The 27,311-nt window shown below is 43.5% G+C and overlaps 1 protein-coding gene across 1 annotated transcript; it reads left to right on the forward strand.

Moving 5' to 3' along the window:
* The first annotated feature begins 4,241 nt into the window (after window positions 1–4,241).
* LOC134489900 (vomeronasal type-2 receptor 26-like) lies at window positions 4,242–14,152 on the forward strand. The gene is made up of 5 exons (XM_063292772.1): window positions 4,242–4,532; window positions 5,586–5,795; window positions 7,954–8,181; window positions 10,387–10,513; window positions 13,242–14,152. The coding sequence occupies exons 1-5, from the start codon at window positions 4,242–4,244 to the stop codon at window positions 14,150–14,152; spliced, it is 1,767 nt and encodes a 588-aa protein (XP_063148842.1).
* Window positions 14,153–27,311: the final 13,159 nt, after the last annotated feature.

Below are 27,311 nucleotides of genomic sequence, written 5' to 3' on the forward strand. Positions count from 1 at the left end.
ATCCAACTCTTTTTATATTTCTGATCATTGATCGAAGGAATGTTTGTCCAGCATAGTGATCTCATTGCTCCAGTAAGAATCTGTCAGCATTCCTGAGCACGACATCCTATAGTAGACGAAGGCTGACTCTGCTGGACAGGGAGCTTGAAGAAGAAAGCCTAGACGTCACGGTGACCGTAAACTAAGTGTTGATTGTCTGCCATGGACATGGTTATTCTGGCGTATGAGCCCAGAATTTAGGGGGGAATTAGACTGGTTCCTCTGGATATATGGTTCAGCTTTATCAGTGCGCCCCAAGGTTGCAGTGAAGTTGCATGTAAGGCAAAAATGGGGAAAGTTGTTAATGGCAGAAGGTATCCTTTAAGATGGGTAGTTAGGTAAAGAGAAATATACATCACGGGAAGAGATGAAGGGGGCCTTCCTGCCTGTGAGACTTGCTCACTGTAGGTGGTGGTTCTCCTAGTCCCAGCCATAAAGGTCAGGCATTGGGAGGAGGGACAGTGTGGAGGGGAAGAAGCCCATTTTGGGTGGGGGCAGAGAGAGATCACATATAGAAGACCTGACCTTTGTTGTTCTGGGGGATCGGACTTGAGTTTAGGAAGGTGCCTCAACTTTACCAAAACAGGGTAGGAAGGAATTCAGATCTTCCCACTGATAGTGAAAGCAGTTCAGTTGTCTTAGCATATTGCAAATTTAGCATCCAAGATATAAGTTTGGCAAGTAGAAGCAAGTCAACCATTCTTTTACTAGTCCCTTGAGGGAATAAATAAACCCAGTGGAATTATACCTACGGTCACACAAATTTATTTTCCCCGCTGCCCATCTACTTAGCTCTGCTGGGAGCCCAGTATATACTGCATGCATGTAAATAAAATTATGTTGTATATTCAATGTGATTTGGTTGCTTTAGCTTAGCCACATTTTGACCACAACAGTTCACATGATGCCGTGGCCCCCAGACTCTCAAAGATCCCCCCCCCCAGAGGTAAGGAGGGCACCCACCCTCCCGGGGTTCCCAAAAGCCCTGAAAACCTGGCTTTGGTCCCAGGCCTGAGGTTAATATGTTGGGCGGGGGGGCTGTTATGCTGAGTTGTAATGGCTGCTTTTAGGCTGTTTTCTTTGTTTTTAATTCTTTTATCTTGTATTAGATTTTGTTAGCCCCCCAAAGTCTATTGGAGTGGACAGTTGTTTTCTTTTTTGTTGTAATTTTTATCAAAAGAAGATTTTACAAGTCTTTCAGAAACGACAGAAACATAAAAGGAGAAAGCGAAAAAGAAAGCAAGGGTAAAAGGGTAAAAGAAAAAGTGAAAGATAGTCAAAAGGAAAGAAAAAGAAAGATATCTAAAGAAGCAACTTCCGATCTTCTTGCAGCAGTTACCAACATTAGCAATTGCCATCTCTACCCTCCCATATTGCAGTTCCCATATCATAGTTCCCTTCTTCCCACAGACAAATCCAACACTATCCAAGGGTAGATTCGAGATGTGCAAAAACAGATGTATTTCTCTTTCAGTGTCGTTGCAGGAAATGGGGTTACAATCCTTTTCCCATGATCTTGAAGGGAAATGACTGGGAACAGATACGAGTGAGAGAAGACAGAGACCACATGTTTCCTGGTGAAATTCAAGGGAGACTGAAAGGGGGAAAGGCCCTTCGATTTCAGCATTCATTTTTCTCCCTAGAAGCAGGACAATCACCCATCCTTTCTATTTCATCTTAGATCAGCTATGGGGTCATCAGCCACATTCCTGAGCAGAAACAGCATTTCCCTTTCTTCCACCGGCTGAGTCCAAAACAAGAGCCTCCTCACTTGGCAATTGTCAAACTGCTCCTGCATTTCTGGTGGATGTGGATCGGCCTCTTTGCTCCGGACAATGAAAGCAGAGAAAGGTTCAGGAGTTCCTTTGTGCCTCTGGCCATCAAGAAAGGGGTTTGTGTTGCCTTCTCAGAAAGCCTCCCTTCAGTGAATAAAGTGAAAAGAAAGCCCATCTTTCCAAATTTTAGCAACACTAAAGTAAAACTTGTCATTTGTCAGTTGGACTTGCAACTGTGGTCATAAGCGAGGACTACCTATATTATTTTATTTGTTTGTTTGTTTGTTTGTTTGTTTATTTATTTATTTATCCCTGCCCATCTCCTCCCATTGGAGGAACTCTGGCCGGTTATATTATAACCTTTAATGTTTTAAGAATAAGTTTCTCAAGTAAAGATCAAACTTTCCTAAATTGTTCCCTGGTTGACTCTTAAAGTAGAACTATGCCCATGAGTCCCACAAAGATATTCCTCCAACTGTGCATCCACAGATAAAGTTAAAAAATTAGCTGTGATTCTGTACTTTGCTTATAATTATCACAATCATGTTAATTTAGTCTACTTCCACCAATACATGTGGGATTCCTCCCTCTTCCCCTAGGACACTTTTCTGAGAAACATTTACTAACTCCTCATACTCAAAACCTGAAAATCTGGTCCATAAGTACCACCGCCTCTGCAGAGATGAGCGGGTGGGATTAGAGAAGGGAGGGACTATGCCTGTTTGAAATATGTGGCCCCTTCTAGATCTGGTGCCAGGCCGGACTCCATCTCTACTGATAAAGTCAGAGTAGCTGGGCTGTTTGGTGAGAGGTTTTTGTGCCCAGTGAGCGAGCTCTGACATTAACGGCAGAGGCGTCTGTGTCTACCTACAGCAAGTACTTCCATCATGGCATGTCAAGTGCTGCTGCCTCTGTTTCTACTGGTGTCCCATTTTCCCTGTGGGATGCTGAAAATCAGATGTCCCTTGAATGTGGTCAGAGAGGAAAAATCCAATTTCTACAAGCCTGGAGACTACCTGATTAGCGGAATCATATCTACAGTCAATACTCTATTTCAACCATATGTTTTTTTCATGCCACCAACCAACAGGTTTAAAAGGTGATTATTGTGGGGCACTTGGCTCTGTAATTGATTTTGTCCTCTCCATGTCCTTCTTCAAGTAGGGAAAGATCCTTATTTCCTAATTCCTGGCCTTTCTCAAACAGGTCATTCTTTTGTTTTTTCCTCCCAGTTTGATTTAGGAACAAAGCATTTGGGTCACATAATGCACTTTCAAATATTGCATTTAGATCTCTCCCCCCCTCCCTCCCTCTATCTATCTATCCATCATCTATCTATCATATCTCTCCACCTCTCCACCTTTTCCATGTATGTTTGCAGTTTCCTGGTTAATTCAATTTTGTTTAAATTAAAGGAATACTTTAAAATGCGTCAAGGAAGACAGGATGCTCAGCAGGCCCCAGGGATGTTGTGTGTCAAGACTATGACAGAGGCAGCACCATCAGACTTAGAAGAGGCTGCTGCTGAACTGAATGCATGCACTTGCCTAAGAAAGAGCAATTTACCGTATAAGCAGAGTAATGTGCAGAGAAGGCCTCTGGAGCTGTAGAGCTGACAATTATAGAGCAATAAGGTAGAGCTATCACGCAGCAAAGCATTCTCCTACTTTGTTTTATTTATATTCACCTCCAATCAGTTTAAATATTTAAGGCAGTTAACAAGAAATAAAATCACAATTACAAGCCTATTTTGCATAATGATTCCTACAGCTAGCTATCCACAAAAAAGGGATTAATGTAACCAGAAGAATTCATGTAGCATCAGAGAAATCTGTTTAGATATGTGGGAATGGTTGGTTGTACAAACATGAATCTGAAACACAGGTAACCTGCATTGACTAAGAAGCTTGTCCACTTGGATATTTTTTCCTTTGCCTTTGAAATGAATTTGTTCCTTTTTCTGGAAGGGCTATTTTCCACATTATCTCCCTAACTCATAGTTTTGAGGAAAAATCAGCTCTGGGGCTTTCTGTGAGGATCCTTTTGCCCGATATAAAGAAGATCTCTACCTGCTCTTTGTTTGGGGAAGAAGCCCCGCTGATGTCAAGGGGACTCTACTTGTAGTAGGGCAATCCAGAGAAGACGGCTCCTAAAAAGGGCTTGTAAATAAATGATGGAGCGTGTTCATTCTTTTATAACAGAGGAAGCAATAGCTGACAATATTTCCTGCACTGCAGTATAGCAAGTAGGAGGTACTTCACCATAACTTTTCCACTGATGTTTCAGGCTGTGATTTCTGAGGCCTCCTGGGTATAGTTCTCAGACTGAAATCCAGTTGAATGCTGATAAGGGGCCTAAGGGACAACCTGCAGAAAGTATCAAATCCAAATGAAGAAGACAATCTACTGGTATCCCTTATGTTGCAGGATGCAGGATGCAAGCTACTGGCACGTCTTGCCCTTCTTCTTTGCCATTCATGAAATCAACCAGAATCCAAGGCTGTTACCCAACATAACCCTGGGCTACAACATCTATGAGAATTATTTCAATGAAAGAATAACCTATGAAGCCATGCTGGATTTGCTCTCTGTGGGGCAACAGACGATCCCAAACTACAGGTGCGGAAGGCAAAAGAGTTTGCTGGCCGTTCTGGAAGAGACTGATTCTGAGCTCTTTCATCACATTGCAGCTATGCTGGGTACCTACAAGATCCCACAGGTATGGATATAAATTGAAGCTAAGTCCATTTTGCAAATTCTCCAGATCTGTCCAGAAACAGACCTTGGTGGATATCACCAAGTAAACCTGGAGGCAGTGGGCAGATATTAAAAGACTTGTAAGAATATTCTTTTCATAATGTTTTGAAGGTTTGCAAGGATAGAAAATATGGGTAGATGTAATGAGTGGGATTGGTGTGACCTACTTGTCACTAAGTTTCCTTTTCTTTTTTTATGTAGTTCTTTAGTCGTTGTTGTTGTTGTTTTTATCTTACAAATTATTGCTCCCTTTCACTGCTTCGCATAATGAAGCTTACCCAGAAAGGGAATAGTATGACGGGCATGTTATGTTCATATAAGTATGTACTGTGCAACCAGCGTCTCTCTCCTTTTTGGCTACTGAATTGGATTCAGTCTAACAACATAAGCACTCTCCACCCTTGAGTTGGCTGAAAAATATATTGGCACAAAATCTGCATCCCCACTGCTTCTGTGGTCTTCCCCTCCAGTCACTGTAATCACTTGTCTCCCCTTCAGAAAAATGGGTGACCAAAGAGCTTCTTCCCTCTTATTCCAACCCAACTAATGACAGCCTGAAGATGTGTAATTGAGAAATAAAGGAGGAACTGCTACTTTAAGAGAGGCTTTCCCAATTTGCATCTAACAGTGAGGAGGAAGGAAGGAAGGAAGGAAGGAGGGAGGGAAGGAGGGAAGGAGGGAAGGAGGGAAGGAGGGAAGGAGGGAAGGAGGGAGGATATTGGCTGTGTTTTCAGGATGCTTCCTTTGTTTCATCCCCACTCCATGATTGATACAGTCTTAAGTTGTCCTTAGATGTCCAATGTTAAAATTGTGTTCTCCTTCTAAGGGTACCTTCAAAGGCATAAAACCGTTACATTTTATCACCCATTTCCCTGGAAGAAACTACACTGACTTGGAAAGGGACCAGCAAGGGGACCTCAAATTTCAAGCTAGTATTGTTTTCTGGAATATTTCTGGCAGTTGATTATTATCTCTAAAAGCAAGACAATCACCCAACTTATCTATTTCATCTTAGATCAGCTATGGGGACATCAGCCACATTCCTGAGCATAAACATCATTTCCCTTTTTCCTATCGGATGAGTCCGAGACAAGAGCCTCCTCACTGGGCAATTGTCAAGCTGCTCCTGCATTTCCGATGGACGTGGATCTGCCTTCTTGCTCCAGACAATGAAAACGGGGAAAAGTTCAGAAAGACGTTTGTCCCTGCAGCCATCAAGAAAGGGGTCTGTGTTGCTTTCTCAGAAAGTATCCCAGTGCTGAATTTTGATAAGGAAAAAAACTTGCTTTTATACTTGAGAAACAGTGAAGTAAATACAATTGTCTGTCAATTGGACTTGAGCACTGTAACAACACTAGGATTAATAATCAAAATAATGGAAAGGAGAGAAAAAATAACTGTAGGGAAGGTGTGGATTACAACAGCTTTGTCAGATGTAAGTGTGAGATGGCTGTACAAGCTAGTTGATCTCCAGCATAAGCATGTTTTTTTATCATTCGTAATCAAGACAAACAAAAGAAGACCATCCAATCACATGCTTTCTGATTTCTTTGCTTTTGAGGGGTTTGCAAAGACAGCATTTCAGTGTTCCTATTCAAGCCCTGTGCTGTCAAAGAAAGTTTGGGGAAGATGCACAGAAAAAGAGAACTGGGAAATCCCACCCCATGATGTGGTCGCAAGAATCTTGTCCGAGGATGCCTACAGTATTCCTGCTGCAATCCAGGCTGTGTCCTGGGCCCTTAATGTTGCCTCTTCCTCCCAACTGAGACAGAGGAGGATGCCGGTTGGACACGATCTGGCACCCCAGGTGGTACAGCCGTGGCAGGTAGGACTTTGCCTCCAAGTTCCACCGATGGTCCCCCTTCAATTCTTCCATTCTCCACTGGGGGTGGGCAGGGCTGGAGAGAAGGGGAGAAATGTTCTGAAGAACGCTTCCCCATCTCTAGGGTTTGTTCTGATGAACCCTGGAGAGAGGAAGAGACTCTGCTGCTTCCCATCTGGAATCCTTTGTGTGGGTTGGGATGTAGTGACAACAGGGATGGACACCTCTACAGAGAGAAAGCTTCTTTCCTCATTTGCAGATTAAAGTGGCACAAGGATGCCACAGCAACCCTCAGGTTCTCCCTCAATCACCCAACCTCGTCTTTTCTAGTCCCCAACCCAAAGAATTAGTTGTCTCTGTGTGCTGGGTTAAGGATAGATTTTTCCCCCTTAAGAGTTCCTGCCAAAGCAAGATGACATCAAACCAATGCAACTTTTCAGCCTTTTGTGGGGGTGGGGGGCAAAAACATAAGGTAAACTGCTTATCTGTGGGGCCAGAAGTGTGGACATATCCAGCAGTGTGATCGAGCCTCCCATATTCCAGTAACATATGGTACTTACCACCACCATTTCAGTTTTCCATTTTCCTACTCAGTTAGGACCAGGTCCCAGGTTCCTTCTCTTTCTCTCCATCCATTCTTCTAAAACCAAATATTGGGACATTTAGTCATATATCAGCTCTGCCACTTCTCCCAGCCTACTTCTCTTTCTCTTCCCTCTCGTTTGGTTTGATAAAGCAATGGGATCCAAAGTTGCTGAACCCAGAAGGAGGGTCTATCCCCAGCATCCTTGAACTGGCAGAAAAGAATCCTGCCATGAACTTTTCTGCCCCCATTGCTAATCCCTAGCCTACCTCTGTTGCCTCTGACCTGATGTGTTCCTAATGATACAATCCGGATTGTGCCTCTAAAAGCATTATGAGCAAAGTAATTGGCTGATCCCTCCTACTTTGCTCTCCTCCTTCTTTTGCATATCACCAGCCTTCCTCCAAGGACAGCATTGCAGCAGGAATGGGGTGGATTTGGATGCAGGACTCTGTCCATCATCTCAGGACTCTGTCCATCATCTGTCAAGGAAATGCATAACATGAGCAGATTAGGCTTAAGCGATGGGATTGGCCTAGCACACATTCATCAGTGATTTCAGACAGCAGGAATCATCCCACAATTTCAGTTTCACTGATTTCATGGGATACCCTGTGTGAGATGGAGATCGTGAAAGATGGAGATTCAAAGAAATTGAAGTATAGCATCAGAAATTACAAAGATCTTATGCGAGAACACTGTACAAAATGGTTTGTATTTTCATATTTATTCTGGGAGAACAAGTTCTCATGGGCGCTAAGCTGCTCAGTGACAAAAGGTAATTCATTCAGGTATCTCACAAGGCATATCTAGACAAGATCTCGCTTTCTTTTCCTGAATCTCTTTCCAAACAGAAGCACTGAACTGAAGATGAGTTAGTCAGACCAATCCCAATCTATAATAATAGTCATAAAAATAGTGGGTCAAAGCTCAGACTGGAATGGGTGAGTTACAGGTGTAAGTTCCATGTCTTTGCAGCTTCATCCATTCCTGAAAAACTTCCAGATTTGCAACCTTTCTGTGCATGGCGTTTATTTGGACAAGAATGGAGATCCTGCTGCTGACTTTGATATCATGCACTGGGTGGTGTTTCCCAACGGATCTACTGCTGGAGTGAAAGTTGGGAGTGTAGAAAGAGAGGCCTCCTCAGACGTCAAGGTCTCTATTAATCAAAGTGCCGTTATATGGCCAACGTCATTTAACAAGGTACCTGATGCTGCTTGCTTTTGGTTTTATTATGTATCTGTATATCTTATATGCATCTGCTTAAAAGATACATTCCACTGAGTTCAGTGGGGATTCTCTCTCTGTAATGGAGCATAAAGCCTCATTAATTCATTAGATATTATGCAGAATTACACTTTCTTGGATACTATGTGTAAGCACTATGCATAATAAATCAAGGGTGTGAAATCTATCTCAATGATTTAAATTAGCTCAGGCAGGAAGCCTAATAAAGTTGTGTAGGGTTGTCTCCTGTTAGTCCAATCACATAGAAAGGTATTTATAAAGCTCCAGTTTAGGAAAGTGATAGAGGTATTTTGCTCTGTCAATCCTTCATCAGGCAAAACAGGCATCTCTATACTATGGGCTATTTTTTCCTGATTCACTCCCAGACATTTTGGCTTTCAGAACACACACACATGCACACACACACTATAGAGAGAGAGACTGCTAGAAAGAGATACTAAAAACTGCTAGAGACTGCTAAACAAAGGCTCACAGCACTGGCTACCAGACTAAGGAGATAGAGAAGCAGAGGCCAAGAAGATAAATGCCCTGTTCGCCAAAGAACCATCCAAAGTGTACTCCCAACTGCAGTGCAACCACACAGTAACAGCAGAGCCACCAACAGCAGAAACTGAACAGTACTGAAAGAACTTATGGGAGAAAAAGAAGACACATAACACCAGTGAAAACTGGCCACAGGGCCTGAACGTAGACCACAGAAATCTCCCAGAGTGGAAACCAGTCACCATCACAGTAGCAGACATCCAACAGTGGGTCAAGAACATGAAGAGCTGGACAGTGCCTGGCCCAGGCATGATCCATATCTACTGGTTAAAGAAACTAACAGCACTTCATGAATGCCTAGAAACACAGATGAACCAGCTGCTAGCAGCAGGCTCCCACCCAGACTGGCTAACTCAAGGAAGGACAGTGCTGACCCTGAAAGACCCCCACAAGGGAACAGCACCATCCAACTACTAGCCAATAACCTGACTCCCCACAATGTGGAAAGTCCTATCAGGCCTCATAGCTGCCAAGCTACAGGACCATGCAGGCCAGTACAAGAGCACAGCTCAGAAGGACATTGGGAACAACACCAGAGGCTCAAAATACCAGTTGCTCATAGATAGAGCAGTCACCTGAGACTCAAGATCTAGACAGACCAATCTGACCACAGCCTGGATTGACTACAGAAAAGCCTACAACTCAATGCCACACACCTGGATCTGTGAATGCTTGGTGCTATAAAACTCAACAGGACACTGAGGACTTTTCTCAAGAACTCAGTGTGACTGTGGAAGACAACACTGGAAGTCTACTGAAGACAACTCACACACGTGGCCATCAAGTGTGGCATATACCAAGGTGATGCACTGTCCCTGCTGCTGTTCTGCGTAGGCTTGAACCCCCTCAGCCAAATAATCACAAGGACTGGATACAGATACAAATTCAAGAGAGGAACTACCATCAGCTATCTCCTCTACATTCAGGAGTTATATTGTAGGAAGAAGGCAGAGGCTTGAGAACAAGCTATGGTAGATGCTATCCTAGCAATTGCTAAGATGGGAACAAGCAACCTTGCTTTGTTCCCACAGTTTATTGCCATTGGCCATTCAAGCTGAAGCTGTTGGTACTTGAAAGCCAAACCACATGTTACCTCTTCTTAGAACAGGAGGAACAAGGCTAAAGGTACCTGGGCAGAGGAGCCATCAGTCTCTCCTAAACTTTAAGAGGACTGTAGAACCAAATCCTGCTGGAATGGGACTACTTCTGGGTTTTTTTTCAGAAAAGGAGAATGATGTTGAAAATGATTTCTGAAAAAAATATATATTTTCACTAAACTTGGAAAGAACCCTTAAAGTATTATTCTTGAGTTTTATGATTGGACATAACTGGCATATAGAATCAGGAGATTTGGCAAGTATAGATCCTGTACCACATTGGGTTAAGTAGGTTAAACATTATTACAGTCAAGAATGAGATGGAATACAGCTTCTTTTTTGCTCCATCCCAAATCCTACTCCCTGAAAGGATCCTGGAATCCCAGGAAGTGAACCCATCAGTTCATTGATTATATTAAGACATTGTGAGATTAGTTTAGCCTAGGGCAGGACCCCACTCTGTGACTCATTTCCATTCATTTAAATAACCTCCTAATTTGCTCTTTATTTTTATGTTTAGAAGGTGCCTTTGTCTAGATGTACTGAAAGTTGTCACCCAGGATACACCAAGGTCACCAGAGAGGGAGCGCCAGTCTGCTGCTATGACTGTTCCTCATGTATAGAAGGAACAATTTCTGTGCAAGAAGGTAGGTTGCTCTAGAGCAAAACAGTGCTTGACAACTACTCATGTTCTTAATGGAAGTCTTAATGGAAGACTTTCAGGAAACAACTTCCTGCTCATCATTATCCCAACACTCCCTGACTAGTGAAAGATTCTAAGCAGATAACACAGGTGGGGTGATGGCAGTGGTTAATGAATTGATGAATCCTTGAGAAAAGGGATGGTCTTCAGGGTATGAGTATGATCCTGCAAAATTTCATAATATTTCATACCGTTGACCTCTGCCTTAAAGTAACAAGATACAGAAAGAAAAGAATTCAGTGTGACCCAATTGTCCTTGAAGCAAAACAAAAACAAAGTTGATAAATCTCTATTTAAATGCAGAGGGAATAGGGAATGGCCTTGAAGGACAGAAGGAAGAGCTGCCATTTGGCTCATTTGGACATTTTATGCATGTTGCTCTTTTGTAACAGTCTTGATGACTAAGCAATTTTCCTATCATATTTGAACTGTTCTTATGTTTACACTGCTTCTAATAAGGAGTTAATTTGAACCTTGCTTTGTTTTTCTAACTGGGCTTTCCATCACACAGCCTCCATTTTACATGAAATTGTACATGAGATTGAAAGTTAAGGGCAAGATGACGTAAGTTGACCCCAACATGATAAGCACAGAGGTATTTGACGTGATTCCCGAGGTTGTCCAGGACCCTGAACATGGTGCTTATTTGGGCCTCACTGGTGGGGCAACCATTTTTAGCCATAGATCATGGTTGGCTCTTAACTGACAAGCCAAGGGATGCAGTCCAAAAAGAAAGTGTAGCCAGGACAAAAGTTAAGATTCAACTTCAGTCCAATTAAAAACAATGTATACAAGTATTCCCCTTGCATTCAAAAACTTCCTTCTTCTTCCAGGTTAAAAATTAGTTTGCTAATTAATTTAGGAGGAGCTTTGAAGCCAAATTTCAAGATTTCAAGGGCAGCTTATAACCCTGGAAGTCCAAAAGATGGGCTCCTAAGGCAGGAATAGGGGCTTTTATTGGGAAGGCCAAGGCTTTACTTTGGGTGAGCTTTGAAGCATGCTGCCTGGGGAACCTTAGGGCTTTTGTCTAACTGACCAAACAGAACTCTATAAATCCTTCAGAGAGGTCCTTCAGAACTCAAAGGAGTGCCAAAAAAGCACCTCTTTTTGAATAATTAAAAATGACATCTTTTTCCAGGCTCTCATGATTGCCTGGGAAGTTGTTCCTGGTTCTAATGCAGGCATGTGAATGCAGCTGGGCAAATCTGGGAGAAGAGGTAGCTACTTTCATGATTCCAAAAGAGGTAGTTGCTCCTTTGTGTTCCACAGCTCCACCTTCAAAGGATTTCTACAGGCCAATGGCAGAACGGTTATGAGAATCAAAGGGGAAAGCTTTATACAGACTCTGTGCTGACTTGTAGAGGAAGGAGAAGATGTAAATATGAAACTGGATCCAGTGTTATCAAATTTAATTTAATTTAATTTAATTTAATTTAATTTAATTTAATTTAATTTAATTTAATTTAATTTAATTTAATTTAATTTAATTTAATTTAATTTAATTTAATTTAATTTACTGTGCCTTCAAGTCAGTTTTTGACACCTGGAGACTGCCTGGACTAGTCCCTGCAGTTTTCTTGGCAAGGTTTTTCAGAAGTGGTTTGCCATTGCCTCCTTCCTATGGCCCAAGGTCACCCAGCTGGCCCAAGGTCACCCAGATGGCTTTGTGCCTAAGGCAGGACTAGAAATCATAGTCTCCCAGTTTCTAGCCTGGTGCCTTGATCACTACACCAAACTGGCTGTCAATGTTAGTAATTAAGTAGGACAAAAGGTTGATGAGAGCCAAACACCGTGACACTGCATTGGAGGGAAAGAATGATGGCTTAACGTAACTAATCAACTAAACAGATGAAGCCTTCTTCTAGTCAAGCTCAACTCCTGGTGATTTCATAGATACATCTGTATTATTTTCTTGGCAAGAGATTTGCCACTGCCTTGTTCCAAGCATTCTCAGAATTCCCAGTCTGACCTATAGTCCTGATCTTCCCTAAAGGTTTCCAATCCAAGAACCAGAAAAGATTAGCCAGGTGTTGTCATCTTCTGAAGGAGTTTCTCTATTTACATCCTGCTAATCTACTACTTTCACAAATACTATCCATAAGATAGACTATTGCACCATCACTGGACTACTGTTTATTTTGCTTGCCAGAGACTTATCCAAATGTCAACAAAAGACTGTCCTGATCTTTCATTTTGAACTGTTTTGTGGATGATTCTGGGATTTTCTGTGTGCAAAACATGTTCTATGACACTGGCCTTACAAGGATCCTTGCTAGATCAGAGCAAAGCCTCCTCTGAGCAAACATACTGGATTCCACCCTGGGCAGCTGGTTACCTCTGCTAAGATTCAGAAACAATGACCAAATTCTATTTTTTCTGGCAGATCATATTAAGCACCACATTGTATCTGAATCTGGATGTTCTATAGCACCTCCTCAATATTACACACTGATTCTTCTTTCCTCCACAAATGTTCCTTATTCTATTTCTCACCAAAATTAGATTCTAATCAAGCACTGTTAAATGTGGGCTTCATCTATTCCTTTCAAAATGTTCTTCTCCAAAAACAGTTTTACATAATGTGGGTGAGATACTTGGGTATATACCAGATAGACTCTTATGACTACAAGATATGTGCTAATTAAACAAAAAAAATGGCTTCTGCTTTTCAGATGCTGCTCATTGTAAAAGGTGTCCAGATGACCAGCATTCCAATAAGAAGCGAGATCAGTGTGTCCCCAAAGTTATAACTTTCCTGTCCTATAAAGAAACCGTGGGTCTCATCCTGGCTATGTCTGCCCTTTTTTTGTCCCTAACCACTGTCTTTGTTCTATACATCTTCATTAAATACCAAGAAACTCCTATAGTCAAAGCCAACAATCGTGACCTCACCTATATCCTCCTGATTGCCCTCCAGCTTTCTTTTTTAACTTCATTTCTATTTATCGGTAGTCCCAAGAAACTGACCTGCCTTCTTCGGCAAACCACTTTCAGTGTTGTTTTCTCTGTTGCTGTGTCTTCCTTGCTGGCCAAGACTATCATGGTGGTGGTGGCCTTTCTGGCCACAAAGCCAGGCAGCAGGATGAGGAAATGGCTGGGAAAGACTCTGGCCAGCTCCATTGTCTTGTCCTGCTCTGGGGTTCAAGTGGGCATCTGTATCATATGGCTGGGAATCTCACCTCCATTCCCAGATGCCGACTTGTATTCCCAACCAGGACATATCCTGCTGCAATGCAATGAAGGTTCAGTCACCATGTTCTATGCTGCATTAGGTTATATGGGCCTTTTGGCTGCCATCTGCTTCTTGGTGGCTTTCCTTGCCAGAAAGCTGCCAGGGAGCTTCAACGAAGCCAAGTGGATCACCTTCAGCATGCTGGTTTTCTGCAGCGTTTGGGTCTCTTTTGTCCCCACCTACCTGAGCACCAAAGGGAAATACATGGTGGCTGTGCAGATCTTCTCCATCCTGGCCTCCAGCCTGGGCTTACTGGGCTGCATCTTTATCCCCAAATGCTACATCATCATCCTAAGACCTGATATGAACAACAAGGAGCATCTCATGATGAAAAAGAATGAGAGGGGCTGAATTTGGTACTTACTTTTTGTACAGTGTACACATTTGAAAATATACCTTAAAAAATTATTATAAACATTTAGTCACTTAACATTTGGGGTGATAATAAAGAATAAAGAATATAGATAATAAATAGTGTGATACTTAAATTAATTTTTTAGAAGCATATAAATGTAAAAATAAAAAAAATCTGGCAAAAATATATTTAGCAAAATTTCACCTTCTCTTCCATTATTCCCAACAATTTACTCCTACTCAGATGTTTATATTTTTCTTTGAAGATTAAAGATTATTGCTTATATCTATTTAAATCATGCCATCTGTTATCTTTCTTCAGTCTCTTAGCTCTTCTTCTTGGAATCTGTATTCTAAATGTTTCCAAAATATGTCCTCTAACAAATCTTTTTTTTTTCTAGCCATGTGAGCTTTGAATTATGGCTCAGTGATGAAACTGAGGTAGCAACAGATCATCTTCTTTTATTTACTTAGCACCCTCTGAATTTAGGTATATTCGTGACATGAAAACCACTGATATGAGTAAGTTTTATGGAACTGTCCTGGGTTGAAATAAGAAATTGAAATAAGAAATTGAATCAATTATACAAATTGATTCAGGTTGAATCAATTTGTATAATTAGTCTTACAAGTGCAGTATTGCTATATGTTTCTTTAAAGTCATACAGTTGTAATCGAAATTATTCAACCCTCTTTGCAAATCAGGTTGATTGTCAAAATGTACAGACTTTCAGCTGTTTGCAATGAACAAATCAAACAAAAGCAATTGAAGTAGCTCAACACAACGAATGCTTCAAGTGGTGTCCCCAAATTCAACTGAAAATGCAACTTATCATGACTTCTTCAGTCTCAAAATTATTCAACACCTTCATGGCAAGCATCTTCAGTACTTAGTGGAGCATCCTTTTGCTGTTATGACCTGCTGCAAATGAGATGCATAGCCAGACACCAGCTTCTGGCAGTGTTCCTGAGGAATCTTAGCCCATTCTTCATGAGCAATGGCCTCCAGTTCAGTAATATTCTTGGGTGTGTGTGTTGCAACTGCCTTCTTCAAATCCCACCAGAGATTTTCTATGGGGTTCAAGTCAGGTGACTGTGATGGCCACTGTAGAATCTTTCAGGACTTCTTCTGCATCCAAGCCTTAGTGGAATTTGAGGTATGCTTGGGATCATTGTCCTGTTGGAAGGGCCAATGATGCCCAAGCTTCAGCTTCCTTACAGATGGCATGACATTTTCTCCTAGGATTTCCTGATACTTCAATGAATCCATCTTGCCGTCCACACGCTGCAGGTTTCCAGTGCCAGAGGATGCAAAGCAGCCCCAGAGCATCACCAAGCCACCACCATACTTACCTGTAGGCAGAATGTTCTTTTCAGCATATGCTTCATTCTTCTTCCTCTAGACATACCACTCTTCCATCAGGCCAAAAAGTTCCATTTTTGTTTTATCACTCCACAGAACAGAATCCCAAAACTTCTGTGGCTTATTTATATGATTTTGAGCATATTGGAGCCAACTTTTCTTGTGCTTTTGGGTCAGTAATGGTGTACGTCTTGGGAGTTCTGGCATGGGAACCTTCTGTGTTTAGCACGTGCCTTACTGTGCTCACTGAAACCTCAGTGCCTGTTGCCACCAAGCCTTGCTGCAGGTCTTTTGCAGTCACTCAAGGGTTTCTCTCCATCTGCCTTCTCAGAAATCTGGTTGCAGCCACTGACAGCTTCCTTTTTCTGCCCCATCCAGGTAGTGTCACCGCTGTTCCTTTAACTTTGAACTTGTGAACTACGCTTTGAATGGTGTCTCTAGGAACATTCAGTGCCTTCGCTATCTTTTTGTATCCTGTTCCTTGTTTGTGAAGGGCGATGATCTCTTCTCTTACCTTTTTGGACCATTCTTTTGACTTAGCCATACTGTATTTCTAACATGCAGTCAGATGTGACAATCAGCAAACCCCTAGCCAGTTCAGGTATTTCATGTGTTTGAGCTCACCTGGTGCAACTACTGAAGCCCTTGATTAGTTGCATCAGGTGTGCTTGAGACAACACCTGTTTTGCATACTGTATGTGTGCCGTTGTGACAGATTCTATTCAGGGGGTTGTATAATTTTGAGACTGGAGGAGTCATGATAAGTTGCATTTTCAGTTGACTTTGGGGACACCACTTGAAGCATTCGTTGCATTGAGCTATTTCAATTGCTTTTGTTTGATTTGTTCATTGCAGACAGCTGAAAGTCTGTACATTTTAACAATCAACCTGATTTGCAATGGGGTTGAATAATTTTGATTACAACTGTAGATGTGTTTAACATCCTTAAGAACTGAGTTTTTATTGTTGTGCCCCTCTGTGCCTATAAGGGACTAATTCACAGTAGACTTCACATCTTAGAGATTCAAGATTTACATTACCAAGGCTCCTTGCCCTTTTCTGCTTTACATGCAGGGCAGTCATTACTAGTAACCATTACTATTTTACTAGAATATATAACCATATAACCATTATTATGATTACTAGAATAACAACACTATTTTTTCATCAATTGGAATTAATGCTGGGATCTGATGGGTATGAAACAGGGGCACTATCACCGAATTACAGGCCTTCCCTTCATCTTGGAAGTTCCAGCAGAGTTTTATAAAATGGGGAGGGAAGGGAATGGATATACACAGCTGGGCTTTGGAGATTGTTTCAGAAACTTCAGCTAGACCAGAATGGCTCATCTGTACTGTTGAATGGACTGTTATATCTGGTATCCACCTCCTTCCTTAAAAGAAGTGAACTGCTTTCTGGTTTCTTTCTAGGTAGAATTTAAAGGGCTGGCATAAAAAGGCCTCTCCAATTTTGAAAGACACCTTCTCCAGCTTCTCCAGAGCTTTGCAGAGGAGGCCCCTCTCTCATTCTCAGCCCCATCAAAGCTACATTTGGTGCAAACACACGGAGTAGCCTTCTTGGTGTGTGGTTTCCACCAGCAGAGAAATATGTTCTGATTTGGAAAGACATTTGGCCTTTAAGCTGGGTCTCAGTGCATTTGGGACTTCTTTGTTTCTTTTTCTCGAGGCATCTTTCTTGAGTTTAATTCCTGTTCAATTGCTTTTGACTTCCTCAGTCCCTCCCTCCCTCCTTGTTATTCCATGCCAAGAAGTAGCAACATTTTGGAAGAAAGAGAGGACATCGATTTAGTAGATGGTTTTCTTGGTTCTTCCTTCTATCGTGTTGCGGCTCTTGGGCTCAGCGTGATGCCCCCATGCTCCGCTGTACGGGTGACACGGGAAAGACTCAGGTGTCTCCCACTTCCTGGCAACCAACCTACGAAAGAAAAGAGCATGTTGAAGGTTAGCTGATTGTCGTACTGCGTCCTGTGAGAAGAAAAGGGGAAAGGCCCGTAGGGAGGAAAGAGGACGTAACTCTTGCAGTTTTGCTTAGCACCCGGCCTACTTACAGACCCAACAGACAGTCTGGTCTTTGATCAATTAAACTGCTACCCCCTTGCCGTGTCTGCCTTAAGCTGCTGGTATCATTCATTTATTTCTGCCTGATGTATCTCCCTGTTAAGGGAGGAGGCTCAGGCTAAACATCAGGAGGAACTTCCTGGGTGTGTAAACCATCAGCCAGTGGAACTGACTACCAGTGAAGTAGAGTTATCCTTCTCTGGAGATCTTCAAAGAGAGGCTAGAGGGTCATCCCTCAGAGATGCTCTAGCGAATTCTGCACTGAGCAGTGGCTGGGCTAGACGCACACTAAAGTCCCATCCCACTCCAAGATTTGATTATTTTAAGAAGCTGAGGAGCAGAAGTTGAAGAAGGAAAACAATTCAAAGATTTCTTCCTGATTGGCCCTGACTCCAGACAACATAGAAAGTCTGTGGTGAGGAGAGGTAATTTGAATGATTGTCATCTCCTGAACGTAGTGTGTCCTCACTTGAAGGAGAAAGACCCTTGCACTGGAAACCTCAAGGTATCACCTTTATGAGGAAGTGCAGCTGGCCCAGAAAGGAGCAGTGCAAGAGGAGTCATCTTGAGATCATCTTGCAGTCCACCCATGGCCTTTGTTGTCTGAGTAACACCAAGAGACCCAGATACCTTCATGACATTCTTCTTCATCATGGGAAAACACTAATTTAGAGTAGCTGCCTATCCATCCTGATCCCAGCCACCTCACTCATGGTCACACAGATAAGCTGTAATAGTTTAGTGGAATGGGCAATACAGGCAGAGCAAATGGAACATCTGGCCACTCAGAAACCCCAAATGCAAGCCATGATCTCCTTGAGCAGTTTGCTGAGGGACAGTCCAAGGCAATTCGTCCAGAGCAGTGGGTGGCGTTGTTGTCAGAAGGCAGTTCCAAGGTCCAAAATGCAAATGTAGATCGTGGTATGGTCAGAAGTCAAAGAGCAAGATTCCAAGAGGCACAGGTTTCCACCCCATGCATATAAGCCATTAGCAGGGCCTTGCAGGGTCACTGAAAAGCAACAATTACAGGACTTTTCTGGGCCTTTATTGGGGAACAAACTGATGCTGAAGCAGGTCCCTCTCATTACCATCCAGGTGGATGCAGCAGGCCTGCTACAGTCTGAGGTCTTTTGTATTCCATTGGCTCCAGCCAGAGGGGTTTGTATTTCTAATGGCATGTGGGAAAGACCTTGGGAGGCAGGGCAAAGAGGTGCTTCCTAGGGAACAGTCAGAGAAGAGAGAACGTAGCCTGCAGCTGGGTAGTGGGTGGAGCAAGAGGCTCAGAAGGGACCCTCCCTAGTTTCTTGGGCTGTAAAGGAGACGAAGGGGGAGGGGGAGGATTGTATTTTCACACTTGCTAGATTCGGTTAATGTAGCTTTACAATCAAGTAGAATGAGCTCATCTGGTTGTGTTTCCTGTCTGGTCTACCAGGTAAAGCTGACAGTATTGGACAGCACTTACACATGCTAAAATGAAATGAAATAATTGGTGTGGCCTAAAGCTCAGTTTTAACTACTTCCTGCTATGTGAACTCCCAGCCGGTCAGCTGAGGCTCCAGAAATTTTCATGAGGAAAAAAGTCCTTGCCTCACCAAATAACAAGGGACTCTGCTCTTCAGAGCAGGGCAGGGAGTAGAAGACCTGACTATGGATGTTGCCTGTACTCTTCAAGGAAGAAGGGTAGCAGATCCTTGGGCAGCTGCCACTTCTGGTCCTCCTCCCATTCCAGGGAAATCTGGCTCATTATGTTGACGACTCCTGGGCGTGCCCTTGATTAACACAAGCAGGCTGGCTTGCAAAGTAAAGTTGTTCTCATGTGTTCTAAGAACTTTTATTTCTCCCTTGTGAACTTCGAATTGTGACTGATAAATGAAACTGGTGTAGTTAAAGGTCATTTTGTTTTGAATTATTACTGAATTTCATCACAATCTATTTTTAGTTAGGATCATAAGCGGTCAAGGACATTCTACGTATTTAATGAAACCAATTTAGAGAACGCTTTGCTGGATCTCCTTTTTGGACGGGATGAAAATCTCAGCCTCCTCTTATCAATATTGTATCAATATATAGGGCATAGACTTGGAATGCCGTCATAGTAAAGCGTTACCATAGCAACAGAAGCAATGCCCTGCTGTATTGGACCCCTGGCCCATCTAGTCTAGCCGTCTGTCCTCACAGCGGTCAACCACCTGCACGAGGAAGTCCTCCAGTCTCCCAGCAGATGTCCTTCAGGGGCAATCCCGTTGTCGGCAGGGCTAGTAGCCGTTGATCCCCCTGGCTTCCGTGAATTGGTCCAACCCTTTTTTGATTGCAGCCAGTTGCACGTCTTGTAGTAGCAAATTCTAACATTTTATTATGTGTTGTGGAAAAAAAAATCCTTTAGTCTGTCCTAATTTTTCCAGCATTCAATCTCACTGGGTGACCTCTGGTTCTAGTGTTTTGGGAAGGGGAAATAGCTCCTCCTTGCCTACTTTATCCACACCATGCATAATTGTGTTTGCCTGGATCATCTCCCCTCTCAGTCCCCTTTCTGGGCTAAAATGCCCCACCTGTCGCAGCCTTTCCACACAAGGAAGCTGCTCCAGCTGGTGATGACCTTGGTTGCCCTCACGTGAACCTCCTCTAGCTCCCCTGGATCCTTTCTGAGACGTGGCAGCCAGAACTGCACACAGTATTCCAGATGCGATGGAATCATTGATTTCCACAGGGGCATTATGATAGGGGCATCTCTACTCACAGTACTGTTTCTTACCACCCCTAACATGCGGTGGACTTTTCTACAGTGGATGCGTCCTGTGTTGCTGCCTTCACTGAACTGTGCAGTACTACTCCAAGATCTTTTTCCACAGCAGTCACTGCTAGCTCTGGTTCCATCGGTCTGCAGGAGTGGTTGGGATTTTTGACCCCAGTGCGCATCCCTTGACGCTTGTTCATGATGAATGACACCTGCCAATTTGATGCCCACTCCCTAATGTGCAGAGATCCTGGGGAGTTCTCTGCTTGGAGTACCTTATTATTTTTACTACTCTGAACAATTTAGGGTCATGACCAAACCTGGCTATTCCACTAGACATGCCCAGTTCCCAATCCTTTCTGTAGATGCCAAAAGAAGCACCGGTCCTAGGGCAGAGCCCCGGGGGATCCCTCCATTGTGAGAAATGTCCATTTACCCCTACCCTTTGTTTTCTCTTCTTGGGCCAGTTGCTTATCCACAGGAAGACCTGCCCGTGGCTCTTAAGCTTACTGAGAAGTCTTCAATAAGGGACTTCATTTAAAGGCTTTTTGAAAATCTAAGGAGATTATGTATGCTGGCTTGCCTTTATTCACATATCTATTTGTTGTTTATTCATTTAGTCGCTTCCGACTCTTCGTGACTTCATGGACCAGCCCACGCCAGAGCTTCCTGTCGGTCGTCGACACCCCCAGCTCCCCCAGGGACAAGTCCGTCACCTCTAGAATATCATCCATCCATCTTGCCTTTGGTCGGCCCCTCTTCCTTTTGCCTTCCACTCTCCCTAGCATCAGCATCTTCTCCAGGGTGTCCTGTCTTCTCATTATGTGGCCAAAGTATTTCAGTTTTGCCTTTAATATCATTCCCTCAAGTGAGCAGTCTGGCTTTATTTCCTGGAGGATGGACTGGTTTGATCTTCTGGCAGTCCAAGGCACTCTCAGAATTTTTCTCCAACACCACAGTTCAAAAGCATCAATCTTCCTTCTCTCAGCCTTCCTTATGGTCCAGCTCTCGCAGCCATATGTTACTACAGGGAACACCATTGCTTTAACTATGCGGGCCTTTGTTGTCAGTGTGATGTCTCTGCTCTTAACTATTTTATCGAGATTTGTCATTGCTCTTCTCCCAAGGATTAAGCGTCTTCTGATTTCCTGAGTGCAGTCAGCATCTGCAGTAATCTTTGCACCTAGGAATACAAAGTCTTTCACTGCTTCTACATTTTCTCCCTCTATTTGCCAGTTATCAATCAAGCTGGTTGCCATAATCTTGGGTTTTTTGAGGTTTAGCTGCAAGCCAGCTTTTGCACTTTCTTCTTTCACCTTCATCATAAGGCTCCTCAGTTCCTCTTCACTTTCAGCCATCAAAGTGGTATCATCTGCATATCTGAGATTGTTAATGTTTCTTCCAGAGATTTTAACTCCAGCCTTGGATTCCTCAAGGCCAGCTTGTCGCATGATGTGTTCGGCATACAAGTTGAATAGGTAGGGTGAGAGTATACAGCCCTGCCGTACTCCTTTCCCAATCTTAAACCAGTCCGTTGTTCCGTGGTCTGTTCTTACTGTTGCTACTTGGTCGTTATACAGATTCTTCAGGAGGCAGACAAGATGACTTGGTATCCCCATACCACTAAGAACTTGCCACAATTTGTTATGGTCCACACAGTCAAGGCTTTAGAATAGTCAATAAAACAGAAATAGATGTTTTTCTGAAACTCCCTGGCTTTTTCCATTATCCAGCGGATATTGGCAATTTGGTCTCTAGTTCCTCTGCCTTTTCTAAACCCAGCTTGTACATCTGGCAATTCTCGCTCCATGAACTGCTGAAGTCTACCTTGCAGGATCTTGAGCATTACCTTACTGGCATGTGAAATGAGTGCCACTGTTCGATAGTTTGAACATTCTTTAGTGTTTCCCTTTTTTGGTATGGGGATATAAGTTGATTTTTTCCAGTCTGATGGCCATTCTTGTGTTTTCCAAATTTGCTGGCATATAGCATGCATTACCTTGACAGCATCATCTTGTAAGATTTTGAACAGTTCAGCTGGGATGCCGTCATCTCCTGCTGCCTTCTTATTAGCAATGCTTCTTAAGGCCCACTCAACCTCACTCTTCAGGATGTCTGGCTCTAGCTCACTGACCACACCGTCAAAGCTATCCCCGATATTGTTATCCTTCCTATACATGTCTTCTGTATATTCTTGCCACCTTTTCTTGATCTCTTCTTCTTCTGTTAGGTCCTTGCCATCTTTGTTTTTGATCATACCCATTTTGGCCTGGAATTTACCTCCGATGTTTCTAATTTTCTGGAAGAGGTCTCTTGTCCTTCCTATTCTATTGTCTTCTTCCACTTCCGCGCATTGCTTGTTTAAAAATAATTCCTTATCACTTCTGGCTAACCTCTGGAATTTTGCATTTAATTGAGCATATCTCCCCCTATCACTGTTGCCTTTTGCTTTCCTTCTTTCTTGGGCTACTTCTAGTGTCTCAGCAGACAGCCATTTTGCCTTCTTGGTTTTCTCTTTCTTTGGGATGTATTTTGTTGCCGCCTCCTGAACAATGCTGTGAACTTCTGTCCAGAGTTCTTCCGGGACCCTATCTACTAAGTCCAGTCCCTTAAATCGATTCTTCACCTCCACTGCATATTCCTTAGGAATATTAGTGAGCTCATATCTAGCTGATCTGTGGGTCTTCCCTAATCTCTTTTGTCTGATCCTAAATTGTGCAAGAAGAAGTTCGTGATCTGAACTACAGTCAGCTCCAGGTCTTGTTTTTACCGACTGTACAGATGTCCGCCACCTTTGGCTGCAAAGGATGTAGTCGATCTGATTTCGGTGTTGTCCATCTGGTGAATTACATGTATAAAGCCGTCTCTTAGGTTGTTGGAAGAGAGTGTTTGTTATGCAGAGTGAATTGTCTTGGCAAAATTCTATCAGCCTATGTCCTGCTTCGTTTTGTTCTCCTAGGCCATACTTACCTGTAATTCGAGGTGTCATTTGACTGCCCACCTTAGCATTCCAGTCTCCTGTGATGAAAATAACATCTCTTTTGGGTGTGTTGTCCAGTAGGTGCTGCAGATCCTCATAGAACTGCTCTACTTCAGCTTCTTCAGCATTTGTGGTTGAGGCGTATCTTTGGATCACTGTGATGTTAGATGGCTTGCCCTGAATTCGAATTGAGATCATTCTGTCGTTTTTTGGATTGTATCCAAGCACTGCTTTAGCCACTTTACTATTAATTATGAAGGGTACTCCATTTCTTCTGTGGTCCTCTTGTCCACAGTAGTAGATCTGGTGGTCATTTGATGTGAAGTGGCCCATTCCAGTCCATTTCAGTTCACTGACGCCCAAAATGTCTATCTTTAATCTTGACATCTCACCAATAACCACATCCAATTTGCCCTGGCTCATAGATCTTACATTCCAGGTTCCAATGGTGTGTTGATCCTTAGAACATCAGATTTGCCATTCACCACCAGCACTGTTGGCCGCTAGCCGTCCTTTCGGCTTTGAGCTAGCTGCGTCATCACGTCTGTGGCTAATTGAACGCATCCTCTGTTCCTCCCCAGTAGCATTTTGACCATCTTCCGACCTGGGGGTCTCATCTTCCGATGCTATACCGACGTATCTCTGGTTGTACTGATCCATGTAGTTTTCATGGCAAGAATACTGGGGTGGGTTGCCATTACCTTCCCCAGGGATCGCATTTAGTCTGACCTCTCTGTCATGACCTTCCCGTCTTGGGTGGCCCTTCACGGTTTAGCTCATGGCATCATTGAGGTGCTCAAGCTCCAGCACCACGACAAGGTAACGATCCTTTGCTGAAGCACATATCTATTAACACCCTCAAAGAACTGGTATATTACTTAGACAGGACCGTCCCTTAGTGAAGTCATGTTGGGTATTTTGAGCGAGGCCTGTGTCTCCAAATGTCTGGTAATTTTATCCATAACAGCAGTTCCCACTCTTCTTCTCTGCAGCAGATATTAAGCTGCAAGCCTATAATTTCCGAGATCTCCCTGTGAACCCTCCTTAGACATGAGAGTTACGGAGGCCATCTTCAAATCCTCAACCGCAGCGGCTGTGTGTAGAGACAGGTTGCATATTTCAGTTAGAAGGTCTACAATCTCAGCTTTGTACCCACATGCTATCTTTGGTCTATTCTTCCTGACTACGAAGGCAATGCCCTTCCTTCCTGTTTCTTTCTTGTCCTGAGTAGGATCTCCTGACTGAAGGAGTCCAATTCCTGTCCATTTCAATCTGCTGATGCCTAGCAGGTCAATGTGTCATTGATTCATTTCATCTTTCACTGTGTTGAGATTTCCCATATTCATACTTGATATATGCCATGTTTCCCTTGTAATTCTGACTGTGCAACCTCACTTTTTCTTTTCCACCTGTCAACGTCAGCAACTAGATGTCATGAAAGCTTTAATCCAGCCATGTCATAAGCACTACTAGTACTCTGAAGGATCCTCAGGTCTTCCTCAATTGCATATTGACTGGCCTTCACCCTGAAGAGCCCATTATCTGCCACTATAGTCTCAATCAGACTATCCATGTGGTTTTCTTGATAAAATATAGGAGTGGCTTACCATTGCCTTTTCCCACCCAGTAAGAAATGAAACCAGCTCCATGAGACACTGGCAGTGACAATAGAGTGAAGTTGATGGGAAGGGGGGTTGGAGAGAATTAGTTGGGTTGCTAGTCTGTTCGCTTAGTATCCTCTCTTGTCTCCATTGTACTGTGTGAATACAGCTCATGGGTTTTTAATGGCTTTTAAGGATATACTGTAAGTCAAAGCTGCTAAAGGTTGACCATTAGAGATGGGCCATTCTTTTTTCTTCGTGGATGCCCCAGGAAGGTGTGAGGTCATCCCATAGAACTTTAAAGTTGGTGGGGGCCATTGAGATTCTGGAATCCAACATAGATATACAGTTAGTGCAGATATCCAACTTAAACCACATTCCAGACCAATATTTGCCTAGCATTTGATATAATGCATCTAATGAAGGGAAGCCTGCTCCTTTCAAGATCCAAGGTCAGAATCTATCTGCCTGTAATATAAATCTATTATTCAAGAGACACGGGGGAAGTTAGCATTGCTGGGGAGTGATTCTGCCATAGTTAGACAAAGGTAGGAGAAGGCCTTTAGTCCTCCAAGAAATACAGATTTTGGGCTTGAGATGTCCTCCATACTAGTCATGCCATAATGGCCTGATTAGTTTCAAACTTCCAAATTTACCCACTGAGCCAAAAGGACATGCACTCTGCCTTGTCCTATATCAACACTTTTGGGAATGGGCCTAGTTGTCAGGGTCAGCTTCGCTTCGCAATAAGGCACAGACTCACTTAATGGGTATTAAGGATTTCTGGTTTATTGGAATGATAGCTGACAGAACGAAAAACGGGAACGGGGGTGGTGGTGCGGAGGTGCCCCCTTTATACCCTCTTGTATTGCCCCGGGCTCCCCCGCCCTGTATTGTCCCGATCCCTCTTGATGGGACCCTTGATGGCTGCCTGGGCGTTTTCCCGGTGTCTTCCTTTGTCTCCCGGTGTCGGTTGGGTCCTCCAGGGCGCCAGGTACAGCTTATCTCCGTTCCTCCGACGCCCTTCTTTTCAGCTGCCTATGGGTTCATGGGTGTGGGTGCTTTTGGGTGCTTGTGTTAATCCCTAGTTTGATTATCTCCTTCCTCTATTTCTTAATGATCATGATCTACGTTGTGAGGCTCTTTGTGCCTTGCAACGAGGTCATGACATGCTGCCCCCCAAAGATGTTCTTATGGTGCTGGTTTCTCTGGGTATGCCTCGGGGAACTGTCTTGCTAGTTGTCTTGCCATGACGTGTCGTGCCTGGACCCACTCTGGGTGTGAGAAATGTTTCCATTTCATGGGGTATTGTAGCGTACCTCTTTGCTTTCTTGAGTCCAGTATTTCTTTTACTTCAAAATGTTGTTGGTTGTCTATCATTATGGGTGGGGGTGGAGGTTCTTCCGTATGCCATTTGGATGTGCTCGTTGGCTTCAGTAGTGCACAATGAAACACTGGGTGGACCCGTCTCAAGTTGTGGGGCAGTTCCAGTTTGAAAGTAACTGGGTTGATTACCTGTGTGATTTTAAAAGGTCCAATGAATTTCGGTGCCAATTTCTTCAAGGGTTGTGAGGTCTTTATGAACTTAGTGGAGAGGTAGACCCTATCTCCCACTTTGTAGTTCGGTGCCTCCGCCCTGTGGTTGTCCGCATATTTTTTGTACGTGGTTTGTGCGTCTGCTAGGGCCGTTTGGATGATTGGCCAGGTTGTTGCCAGCTGTGCCGCCCAGTCGTCTGGTGAGCAGGGCAGGGTTTCAGGTTGCGGCAATTCTGGTATCGGTACAAAGTCCCTTCTGTAGGCCACCTTAAATGGGGTGTGGCCAGTGCTCTGGTGTACCGCATTATTATAGGCCACCTCTGCAAAAGGTAGTAGGTCTACCCAGTTGTCCTGTTGGTAATTTATGAATGCCCTCAGGAACTGTTCAAGTGTTGAGTTTAGGATCTCTGTAGATCCGTCCGTGTGTGGATGCCACGCAGTGGACAGTGCTTGCTTGGTTCCGATTAGTTTTAAAAATTCCCGCCAAAACTTTGACTTGAACTGTGTGCCTCTGTCGGTCACCAACCTGTAGGGGGCGCCGTGGATCCTGTATATGTGTGTTAGGAACAAACGTGCCAGTTGTTGTGCGGAGGGGATAGTTGCGCACGGGATGAAGTGTGCCTGTTTTGAGAAATAGTCTTTTACCACCCATATCACTGTTTTTCTTTGGCTGGGTGGGAGGTCCACAATGAAATCCATGGAAATTTCTTCCCATGGGCAGGAGGGGCTGTCTACTGGCTGCAACAGCCCTTGGGGTTTCCCCCCTTTCCGTTTGGTGGTGGCACATATGGGGCAGTTGGCCACATAGTCTTTTACGTCTTTTCTGAGGTTTGGCCACCAAAATTGCCTCCTCGTTAGGTG

Source organism: Candoia aspera, chromosome 2 (assembly GCF_035149785.1).
Source record: "Candoia aspera isolate rCanAsp1 chromosome 2, rCanAsp1.hap2, whole genome shotgun sequence".
Classification (NCBI taxonomy): domain Eukaryota; kingdom Metazoa; phylum Chordata; class Lepidosauria; order Squamata; family Boidae; genus Candoia; species Candoia aspera.

Bases quoted from the DNA above. Each gene is read 5' to 3' on its own strand.
- LOC134489900 (XM_063292772.1), top strand. From the start codon at position 4,242: ATGCAGGATGCAAGCTACTGGCACGTCTTGCCCTTCTTCTTTGCCATT. The intron at 4,533-5,585 runs GTATGGATATAA...ATTTCATCTTAG, and splicing joins GTACCTACAAGATCCCACAG to ATCAGCTATGGGGACATCAG. The intron at 5,796-7,953 runs GTCTGTGTTGCT...ATGTCTTTGCAG, and splicing joins CTGCAGCCATCAAGAAAGGG to CTTCATCCATTCCTGAAAAA.